Raw genomic sequence first — 12127 nt, forward strand, 5'->3', positions numbered from 1 at the left:
GTTCAAGTAAATCTGCTAAATGTTTTTTTGGTTTTACAGACAGTTCACTTCAGCATATTAAAATATTTCCCAACCCACCGTGTTATCGTTCTCATTGCTTTGTATCATATTGTCAGCTTCTATTTCAGCAGAGCTGGAGGCTAACGTGTCTTGGAAATCTTGTTTTGATTTTGCTGGGTGGCCCAAAAAGAAAAGTCATTGCCAGTCGCTGTCTGTGGTGCTGAAATGTCATTATTCGGGTGCTTAGTGAGTCCAACCGGGGTGCAGGACCCCCTTACACATGATGAAATCTGATTGCTTAGATCAATCTTCAGTAATATTGAACAAATACTTGCTACATGTTCATTGTTTGACAGTGAAATGTAATATGGCATATGCATGCAGTTTCCTGAAAGCCCCATCTGAGTGTTACTTAAGACATATCTATGAGCAGCAAAGAATGGCAGCTGATTTATTAGGCAATTTCTTCAATTTCTTTTGGTTGCATGCATTGTATATAATGTGTGTTAGCAGGAGTTATGTCAAATAATATGCATGTAAAAGAACCACTTGACATTTGACTCTCCCTAGACGAAGGTGAACTCGTTCTCCAAGCTGTAACAATGTCAAGTATGTCTTGTTGGGTATGAGCCTTGCTTACTTTTCTGCAGAGTTTATGAAAACGTTTTTAAATTATTATTATAAGTTCATCAGAGTGCGCTAAATGTATATGCCTACGCTAGCGGACAAAAATAGCGTTCTTCTAAGAAGGTAACCATTGCGGACTGTTTGATCGGATGATACCTTGACAAAACTTAAAAACTGTAATTGTCGGATTATTATAGTTTTACACCTGCTGAAAAATAATCGGTGTACTGTTTTAGACTAAACTCAATAATGGATAACTCAACCGATTGCGTCCAGACACTTACCGAAATATTTAAGTTGGTTACCATGAGAGTCATTGAATAAGTTATGCACTAGTTATCCATTTTTCAAGGCGTTTATAATAAAAATAAATCAGAACGGCCAGATTCATCAGATAATCTCTCTATATATAATAATATTATTATTTTTAGGGATAATGATATTTAAAAACCACTGAGAGGATTCAGAATGGTCTTTCCTTATTGACTTGAAAAGGATGAAATTAGGCCAATTTAAATTCCATCATATTACCGATGACAAGTCTTCTCCACGCTCTCGCGACCGCGCCCTTGTCACGGGGATCACAAGAAGAATCCGGTTTTCCTAATAATCTTGGTTCCCATCAGTAGAAAGGACCTTACAATACAAGGAAGAAGGACAAATTAATTCTTTCACATAACTGGTGATCAAAGATAGAGGAAATTCTGTGCGACAATTGAACAGTTCGTGAAAAGTTCAAAAGAATGTGATAATCCAATTTCAATGCACATCATCAAGAGCGGAACATGTTTGTTGAGAGGATGAGTGTGCTTTCAGTCAGTTAAGCCTTATTCTCTGAGAAAGATATTTTTCAAGGTTAAATTTTTTTTTTCCTGAAATTCTGACAATAAATTGAATTGGCCTAATGCATAAATGGACTGAGTGATCAATTTAATATGAATAATACAAATAAAGCGATTGCCTAGCAGGCCTTATAATAATAATAATGCATTATTTATTAAAGTGCTAGGATTTAGGAGGGTATGGATAGGCATTTCACGTTGGACCACATTCTACACTTTCGCTGCTTTGGAAATAAGCCAAAACTTGTGGCTGGTGTCAAGCTAGCCTGAACAGATACTTTCAGACATCTAATTTCTTCACTTCATTCCTGAGGCAGGACTGCGCCCACCCCTTGTGTAAGCAATTTAAACCTGATAGGAGATCATCAGCTATCTTCAGCCACTTCAGCCTCAGGACGAGCATCAGGCTGTGTGTGCAGCGCCACACATCACACACTTCACGATGCTTTGACGCTCAGCTCACTTGTGTCGCGTCACTCCACTTGATTTTTGATCTGGGAGAGTAAATTACCAATTTGCTCCGACCGCCTCAGCATTCGATGTTTCATTTGTTTTGTTGTTAAACTGCATGCAAGTGCCTGAACGAATGAGTGTATCAATACAATTTTTATAATATGAACTTTTTGCCAAGTGGAATATGTTTTTATCTGTCCGTGGCAGTTTGCTGGTTCACATCAAGGGTCGACGCATCGTGGTGGTGGGTAACTTACAGTTTTTGTTTTATTTTAAATATGTTTTAGTAATGCTTTCTCGTTAAGAAATGTAAATAGTTTTAGAGTACGATGTGGTTTAAAAAAAAAAAATTTAAAAAAAAAAATTAAACTACGCTAAATTTTATTTTGTGAAATGAATGTGCCGAGTAGGCTACGCAGTTGTGTGTTGAAACATGATGACTGTCTTTAAGAGATTCCCATCGCTCATTCCCTGTGCTTTCATCTTTTATGCAGGTACATGGGCACTCTTGGATCGCAAGTGATGTGCGACAACATCCCGGGGTTAATTAACAAACAACGCCAGTTGTGCCGCCAGCATCCCAAGGTGATGCAGGCTATAGGAGCTGGAATTAAAAACTGGATTGGAGAATGTCAGCACCAGTTCAGGAACCACCGATGGAATTGCAATACCATGGCGCGCGAGCACAATCTTTTTGGGAGGCTTCTGCATCGAAGTGAGTAAGGCATAAGTGTATTGTTTCAAGTGTATAAGGGCTGTGTACATACAGTGTGTTCTCTGCACTCAGTGAAATTCCTTATCTGATATCAGATCCTATTACAGAAAGTAAAACTTGATGAACTGGGTGTGCTTTTGACCCTTCTTTGCTCATCTGTGTGTGCAGCACAGTGTGTTTGATTTTTATCAGATTTTTTAGATAGTATAAAAAGATAGTAGTCTATATGGGCTTTATGAGACACAAGGATCAAAGGATGTATGAGGTTATTATTAAAGGAGAGAAAAAAACAAGTTTAAAACATGTGGCAAGTTCTTAGTAATGTAGCCTAATCCTTCTATTCATTTTAGTTTACATTAAAAAAAAATCAGTTTTCTACAAAACTGTCGATTTATTGACTCTTGAAAACAAAATGTTGTTGACTGTAAAATTTTATTCAAGTTGGTTATACCACACTGACTTTGTCTGCAAATCATTTTTTTAAAGAAATAATAAGATATTTTCTTTTCTTTGTATTTATTTATTATTATTTTTTTTATTATTATTTTTTTTAATTTTTTTAATTTTTATTTTTTTTATTTTTTTTGCCCGTTTCCAGACTGTTACACCACCTGGTAAATCTGACACATGGGCTGTGACTTTAAGTCCCATAAGACATATCACAATTATTTACACAAAAAAAATGCTGGGCTGTTTCAACCAATGTTTCAAACCCAAATATTGATTTAAATTTTGTAATTAATTTTTTAACCCAACGTTTGGGCTTGTCCATATTTGACCCCAAACATGTGGAATGATTTTTTTTTTTTCATTTTTAAGTGTAAATTCATAAATCTCAAACATGTTTATAATGGAAAATATATATTCTTGTCATTGCATTTAAGGGCTATATATTTAAATAACTAAATCCAGATCTGAAAAAGTCATGTCATTGACCCATAAAGAACACAATACTGTTCTGTGATCATCTCAAGATGTCTAGATGTAATTTGAATCGATAACTCAACAAAAGTTTCACTTAGCATGCAAGTGTATCCTTTACTTTTCATTGTGTTCAAGAATTATGTGAGTTTGGGGAACAAAGGCTGGATTATTGTCTGGTGAGTTCATTCAGAACTGCTCAGCAGCTTGATGCTTTAACTAGGTGTAATTGCCAGTTTTGTGACTTTAGGTTTGCAACTGTAAGTGTCTCTGGCTCTATTTTCTCATCCCGCGTAAAATAATATTAATGGGAACATCCTCAAAGTAACTCTGTGTCCCAGGCCTCTAAGCTGCTCTGCACATTAAAGTTAGGTTAAACCTCTGACTTTAATCTTCTTGCTTTAAGGTATTCAGACCTCCCAGAAAGACTTCTCTGTGACACTGTGAGAATCTACTTATTGTCAATGTCAGCTCACTAATTTAAAACAATTGCATGGCAGGCATTCTCTTTCAGTCTGACAAAGCTGCCGAACGGAAACATCTTTGGTATACATGTGAAAAGCTGCAGCTTATAACTTTTGTTCAGGCGGTCGCTTGTTACTGTTGTTCTTTCTTCCCTCTCTTAATGCTTCCCACCGTGATCTCCGTCACACATATGCTCAAACTCAGACATACACTTTTTCTCTCAGACATATATCTTTCTAAAGTAAACCTTAGATTTCTATAATGGATTATGAGATTAGTAGGTTTTCAGTTTAAAAATATATAAAGTCAGCATTTATTTTAGGAATCGGCTTGACCTGTAAACAGAAACGTATTAATTTATTGTGATTTTTATTACCTTAATTATTATAATATTTATAATACTTGTATAATATAACATGCAAAATTAAATGAAATATACATTTAAAATAATTATACATGTGTATATATTAATGAAAATTAGCCTATGCAAAAGTTAAGAAATTAACTTGTAAGTAAAAGTAAAGTAATTTAAATGAATTTTATATCAAATTAAATATGTATAATGTATTTTTTATGTCTGTGTGTGTGTATGTACTGTATATAGATACATAGATATACTCACACAAATGTAATGTCTTATAAACTCTTATATTTTAATTATAAAATTAAATTTGTTATATTTTTATAATTTTATAATAAATATTAATGATATATTTCATTTTTTTTTTTTTTTTTTGTGTGTGTGTGTGTATATTCTACACACAAAAACATTTTAATTTTAAATAATTACCTGCTCCTCTCTAATTTATGCAACATTTTTTATGCTCACTAAACGCTATTCCCCTTCTGTGTGTGTGTGTGTTCTTTTTTCAGGCAGTCGTGAGGCCGCCTTTGTCTATGCCATCTCCTCAGCAGGAATGGTCTACACCTTGGCCAGGGCGTGCAGTCAGGGTGAACTAGAAAACTGCTCCTGCGACCCCGGAAAAAAAGGCTCATCTCGTGATGCCAAGGGATCTTTCGACTGGGGTGGCTGCAGCGATCATGTTGACCATGCTATCAAGTTCACTCAGGTCTTCATTGACGCCAAGGAGAGGAAGGAGAGAGATGCACGAGCGCTCATGAACTTGCACAACAACCGTGCAGGGAGGAAGGTAACAAGGCCGTGTTCTTGCAAACAGCTGTTGAGACACATATTGAGAAATGAAATCTTGACAAATCATAATCCGTGACCATATTGTCATGCAATCAGAGATGGAGCAGTCAGAGGCTTACTATACAGACACTGTCTTCTTTTTTATTTACAGGCAGTGAAGCGCTTTATGAACCTGGAGTGTAAGTGTCATGGTGTCAGTGGCTCATGCAATGTACGAACCTGCTGGTTAGCCATGGCAGACTTCAGGCAGACTGGTGACTATCTCCGCAAAAAGTACAACAATGCCATTCAGGTGGTGATGAACCAGTATGGAACAGGCTTCACCAGTGCTTACAGGATGTTTAAGAGGCCTACCAAAAATGACCTTGTCTACTTTGAAGACTCACCTGACTACTGTATATGGGACCACGAATCTGGTAAGTGTGCTGGGGGAAAACCATAACCCTTAAAAAGATGGTTTCCCCAAAAAAGAATGATTCACTTTTCAAGTTTTTATTTTATTTTTTATGTCTTAACAGTGAGTCAGTGGGGTCCAAATCAACACTGAACCGCATTGACTTTCATTGTATGGACACTTTTTTCTTTTTCTTTTCAAATAACTGTCTTTTGTGCTGCATCAGAAAGAAAGTAATTTAAATTACTTTGGCGAACTGTCCTTTTAATTATTTCCTCAAGAGGTGAATTAAGTTGATATATCAAATCTGTAGTGTTCCAACATGTTTCATAACCCATTGTTTGTGTCTCCACCCTGCAAGACTCCCACACTCTCTGCTCAAAATCAGCTAGGCATTAGTCTTTGCCCCCAAACACCGTTGTAATCAGAGGACGGGAGCTATTTAGCTGGTTATTACATACACAATAGTCATAACCCAATCCTGTAACCTGAATGCCGGTTAAGATTCCCTCCCTAAGGCAGAGGTTTATCTCTTTTTACTTTTTAGTGTGTGTGTGTGTACATACTGAATAACACCAGGTGTACCTATGTGGGAAGCAGTAAGGGAGGGGGTGCCTGTCAGACTGCAGATGATCCCTGCTATCAGGTGACGCTGTGTTTAGACACATTACCACAGTTTTGTGGGCAGAACGGGAGCTGAAATTTAATCCCTACGCGCAAATGCTATAAATCACTGCCTTCCACGGCGGCACCTCTATATTTTCTGTCTAAAACTGGCAGGAATATTTAGAGAGGTAGGTCATGTCTCTTTTAAGTGCCCTGAGATGAAGGTTGAACCCACTTTAGGTATTTATTATTTATTGTATGTCAGTATAACTGCCCATTTATAAGCATATCAATTTTGCATGATCATAAAAACTGGAAAAACAGTTAAAAGGCTAGTTTATCCAAAAATGTAGTTCCAAACTTGTGTGACTTTTTTTTTTATTGTACCTCTTTCTTCTGCAGACTACAAAAAAACACAAAAAAAACACCAGACATTTTTTTTGTCAATACAATGGAAGTCAATGGGGTCCAAAATAACATTGGACCTCACTGACTTTTAATGTATGGACAAGGGAAAAAAAACACTGAGACTGTGTCCGAAATCGCACGCTGAGACTGTGTGCTAAATGGATGAATGAGCAATTACTTTGTGACCATTAAAAAAGTATGCTCTATATAGTATGAATGTATGTAGTATATTATCCAGACATACTACATCCATCATGTTGTCCTTGTCATGTGACATTCGGCGTCAGTTGCGTCGCTTCACTGTCACTTACAAATCCTCTCCCTTGGCTTAATGGAATAGTAAAGTATCCATCAGATGCGCACTTCAAAATCTTGCAGGAAGTAGAAGGTCATCCGGGTTCTTTTCACCTACTGTTTTTCGCATACTATAAAGTAGGGAACGATTATGTGAGTTCGGATGCAGCCTGAGATATTTTTCAAAATAAAATCATACAGGTTTAAAGGGATACTCCATTTTTTTTGGAAATAGGCTCATTTTACAACTCCCCCAGAGTTAAACAGTTGAGTCTTACCGTTTTCAAATCCATTCAGCCGAACTCCGGGTCTGGCGGTACCACTTTTAGCATAGATCATTGAATCGGACAGGACCATTAGCATCTCTCTCAAAAAAATGACCAAAGAGTTTCGATATTTTTTCCTATTTAAAACTTGACTCTTCTGTAGTTACATCGTGTACTAAGACCGACGGAAAATGTAAAGTTGCGATTTTCTAGGCTGATATGGCTAGGAACTATACTCTCATTCCTGCGTAATAATCAAGAAACTTTGCTGCCGTTCCATGAGTCCAGCAGGCGTAATGATATGACGCAGCCCCTGAAAACAACTTTACATTTTCCGTCGGTCTTAGTACACGATGTAACTACAGAAGAGTCAAGTTTTAAATAGGAAAAATATCAAAACTCTTTGGTCATTTTTTTGAGAGAGATGCTAATGGTCCTGTCCGATTCAATGATCTATGCTAAGCTATGCTAAAAGTGGTACCGCCAGACCCGGAGATCGGCTGAATGGATTCGAAAACGGTAAAACTCAACTGTTTAACTCTGGGGGAGTTGTAAAATGAGACTATTTCCAAAAAAAGTGGTGTATCCCTTTAAAATGACATGATGATGTCAGAATTTTCGGATATTAAGATATTAATGTAATGTTTTTTTTTTTTTTTACATCTTGTCCATTTTTTTCTCATTAGCTTTGAAGGTACATTTAAAAAAATCATGACGACCATATTTTAGTGCTGACCTCTCTAGCATGGTGGTTTGTGAGAAACTCTCGGCGGGGCAGTCTGTTTGATGTCAGTTTTAGGAGACATAGACTATACCTCTACTGCATAAGTGTGAAATCAATTACTAGCTCTCACCATGGTCACACATGTTAAACTCATCTCTTGGCACCCCCTCATCTTAATTCAATAAGCAGATCCACGCTCAGGTAAAGGCTGGCCATGATGTAAACGATATCCGCCCAGCATACCAGCCTGATGAACTGCGGTGGGGGGGTGAGGGGTGGGGGGGAGTGGCTGTGTCATGCCCAGACACATGCCTGCCTACTTGCAATTGAGTTCAATAGAGCAGCGGTGACATACCAATGCTGGTGCTACTGAAGAGATTTGCAGTTCTAGGCCTTCACTGTAGGATTGTTCTCATCTTAAAACCTTGCACTAAGCCAACTCTAAATTGGTTAAACCACAAGAAAAATAGTTATTTGTATAGTTCTGAGTGTTGATTGGCATTGAAGGGATCTTTATAAACAAAGGCTGTAGATTGTCACTCAGAGGGAGCATTAAAGCAAGGGTTTATACAAGGTCTTTAGCAATTTCTGTATCAGCAACAATCAGCGACGCGTCAGCCTCATAGAGGGCGGGGTTGTTGAGATTAGAGCCGTTGAAATGAGTACGTGATGAAGACCCAGAGCAATGCTTGATAGCTTCTATCATCAGTCCCTCATCTGACCAAGGACCAAGCGGTCATCCTTTTACATGGTGCCGACAAACCCAGCCTCTTCAAGACAGCGCTGTCTGGACACTATCAGACATCTGCCAGGCACTACACATGACTATTCAGTCGAGGTCTGCTTGCTTCAGGAATTTGTTCAAATATTCACTACATTAATAGATTCTAGCAGTACAATGTATCAATATTAATGGATGAAAGTATGTGGATGGATGACTTCTTTTAATTGGTAGGTTTGGCTATTTTAGGCCAGTAGTAACAATTTTACCCGCCCTTCTAATATTTTCACTGGCCTTATCACAAAAGAATGATCAATTTGTATTTGTAGAAAAGCATTTTTATATTTAAAATATATAAAATAATAAGATTATTACTATTATTGTTGTTGTAAATATTGTTTGGAAAGCTAATTTTTATTTTGTTATATGTTTTTAAACTGTATATATATATAGCAGTTGTGCTGTTTCATATTTATAACGTGATAGTATTCTTTGATGAATAAAAATTTACATTTATTTAAAATAGAAATCTTTTGTAACAATATACACTACCGTTCAAAAGTTTGGGGTCAGTAATTTCGTTTTTATATTGTTAGAAAAGATTTCTATTTTGAATAAATGCTGTTCTTTTTAACTTTTTATTTATCAAAGAATCCTGAAAAAAGTATCACAGGTTCTATTTCCAACATTGATAATAACTGAGTATCAAATCGGCACATTAGAATGATTTCTGAAGGATCATGTGACACTGAAGACTGGAGTAATGATGCTGAAAATTCAGCTTTGCCATCACAGAAATAAATTCTATTTTAAAGTAAATTAAAATAGAAAACCATTATTTTAAATTGTAATAATATTTCACAATATTACTCTTTTCTGTATTTTTGATCAAATAAATGCAGGCTTGATGAGCATAAGAGACTTCTTTCAAAAACATAAAAAAATAGTAATGTTTCAAAACTTTTGACCGGTACTGCATATACAGTATGTTGGAAACATGGTTATTTGAGTGAGGACTTTTAATCACAGTTTTAATGTGGCCGTTTCATTTTCAAATCCTATGATGTCTCATTTTATTTTTGTCTTATTGCAGGATCTGTGGGCACAGGTGGGCGAGTATGCAACCGTACGTCCCGCGGGGCTGACAGCTGTGAGGTCATGTGTTGTGGGCGGGGCTATGACACATCACGCGTGAGCCGCACCACCAAGTGTGAGTGCAAGTTCCACTGGTGTTGTGCTGTTCACTGCAGGGACTGCGAAGAGGAGGTAGATGTGCATACCTGCAAAACCCAGTCATGACCACACCACTCCTGCACTTCAGTTACCTTCCAAACTAAAGATCCCACCTCAAAACCTTTGACCTTGTACAGTGCTTTTCTCTGGCGCGTTAGATAAAAGTAGACCAGACATTGCAGCATGGCATACACAAATGACCAGCAACTTAAAGGTACACTATGTAACTTTTGCATTTTGTGGAAGAACATTGTTTTGGTTGTGCTTTGGCGCTGCGCGACTGCAGATGAATATGGTCCTTTCTCATAACTAAAAAAAGAGAGAGATTATCCTACTGCTCATAAAATATTCACTACTACACTTAAGAGAACCAGTTTAGATGGAAAGGATCTCAAGCTGACTAGCTGAAGACGTTACTGTAGATATACCCATTAATGGACTGAATCCAGCGCAGCGCTACAACAACCGTATGAAATGACCCTTCACAATAGATAATGCTTTACAATGAACTCAGAGAACTACATACAGGTATGCCAATTTATCTGTTCAATAAAATACCTTTCTAACCTGTTGAGTAATAAAAACGCCATCTCGCTTTTACAACATTTAAAACCCCTCAGTTCTTGCCATCTACGAAAAGCCAAGCCAATGTTGATTCAGGGTAATGAATCAGGGTAAGACAAAAACACGTTTTGGAAGAAGGATTGATGATTTACTGAATCGTTTAAATTTTGTTAATTTTAAACAAAAAAAGTTACTTAGTGTACCTTTAAAAAAACTGCAGATTTGTTGTATCACAACTGATTTTGAAGTCTTAAGTTGTTTTATCATCTTTACATGTTTTGTTTCCCCTCCCCCCACCATAATACAAATATTTATTACTGCTTTGTAGCATAAAAATGTTTATCTTTAATGTATTTCATATTTTGAAATGTAAATACAAACTCTATGTAATTTAAAATAAAACTTACATCTATGTTACGTCACATAGTTGTCAAAAGTTTGTTGTCCTGTTTTGCAGTAAAAACCATAAACTATATTCGTTTTCTGACATTGTTAAGTGTATATAAACAATTAATGACCAGATGGAGTAAACCACTTTGGAAAACACATTTTTGTGTCTGAAGGATATTCAGTCTGTATAAAGGCTAGCAAGCTTTCCCCCCTATGATTCATTCATTTAGTGGCTCTAAATAAGACCCAGATGATATGATATTATACATTATTATTGTGAAAGATGAATGACAGAAAACGGTGTCTGATCAAAAAAAGACCTCCAAAAGCCTCAGTGCTTACACCCTCATGGCATCTTAAATAGATGGTCTCTCCCTAACCTAAAAGCAATAACATAAAAAGCATTTTATAAAAATAAAACTCTTTGTAAGTTGTCTTTTTGTACATATTTATGCTTTATTCGCAAACTTTATAACTATATTGAATCAGTTGATTGAAACCTCAAAGAATGTTAATGAATTCTGCCCTGATGTTTCTGTACATAAATGTGTGTATAATTTCCTAAAAGAGCATTAAAATCTATAATTATCACATTGTATATTGTTGCACTTTAAAGGGAGTTTGATTATGTAGTATGTGCCAGCCTATATATAAAATGTTTGAAAAAAAATTGCATTACAATATTGCATTACATTTTCTCACCTGGGCTGGGCTTGCTTGCTTGTTTTTTTATGTTGTTATGTTTTTAATGTTGTTTTTTGGCAAATGTAACGGTCCTTTCACATCAAAAGTGAAATGAATAAGTGAAAGAAATGCAAATTCACGCCTGTACAGTAGAGGGCGCAGCTCAAACAAACCTTTCAGCTGTGCTGCTATTCTGGATTACAGAAGAATAGGACACAAGAGAAGAAAGAAAGAAAGATCAACCATAGATATGATATCTATGAGTTCAACACTCTTCTTCAGCAAAAAACAAACAAACACACACACACACACAAATGTGTTGTTTAAATAAAATCATTTTTGCTTAATGGTATGGTTGAATTGGATAATCGAAGGTCAACAGCAAAGACATTGGTTAATAAAGTGATTAAATGCATAAAGTATATTTGTGTAATTTAACATATTTAAATATTGCAGGTAGCCGTAATATTCTTAGTTGAGTTTGCATTTCACAGTTTTTATCCATTTTGAGGAATACTGAATCTTTTTGTGCAAGTGAGATGAGTAAATGTATACCCACATTTATTCTAACTATAATAATAATATTTTTTGTTGTAAATGTAAAAGTACTTTACTAGTTACTTGAAAAAAGTAATCTGATTACATAACTCACATTACTTGTAATGCG

General features: G+C 36.1%; 1 protein-coding gene across 1 annotated transcript; it reads left to right on the forward strand.

Moving 5' to 3' along the window:
- Positions 1-1850: 1850 nt before the first annotated feature.
- Positions 1851-11743, forward strand: wnt2 (wingless-type MMTV integration site family member 2). Its single transcript, XM_084124963.1, has 5 exons — positions 1851-2166; positions 2417-2637; positions 4897-5174; positions 5328-5592; positions 9683-11743. The coding sequence occupies exons 1-5, from the start codon at positions 2084-2086 to the stop codon at positions 9886-9888; spliced, it is 1053 nt and encodes a 350-aa protein (XP_083981089.1). The 5' UTR covers positions 1851-2083; the 3' UTR covers positions 9889-11743.
- The last annotated feature ends 384 nt before the right edge of the window (positions 11744-12127 follow it).

Source organism: Abramis brama (assembly GCF_963993115.1).
Source record: "Abramis brama genome assembly, chromosome: 9".
NCBI classification, from domain to species: domain Eukaryota; kingdom Metazoa; phylum Chordata; class Actinopteri; order Cypriniformes; family Leuciscidae; genus Abramis; species Abramis brama.

What these genes read in the sequence shown, in the direction of transcription:
- wnt2 (XM_084124963.1), top strand. Translation starts at nt 2,084, where the DNA reads ATGAACTTTTTGCCAAGTGGAATATGTTTTTATCTGTCCGTGGCAGTT. An exon ending in TGGGAGGCTTCTGCATCGAA is followed by an intron (nt 2,638 to 4,896) that starts GTGAGTAAGGCA and finishes TTCTTTTTTCAG; the next exon opens with GCAGTCGTGAGGCCGCCTTT. An exon ending in ACAACCGTGCAGGGAGGAAG is followed by an intron (nt 5,175 to 5,327) that starts GTAACAAGGCCG and finishes TTTTATTTACAG; the next exon opens with GCAGTGAAGCGCTTTATGAA.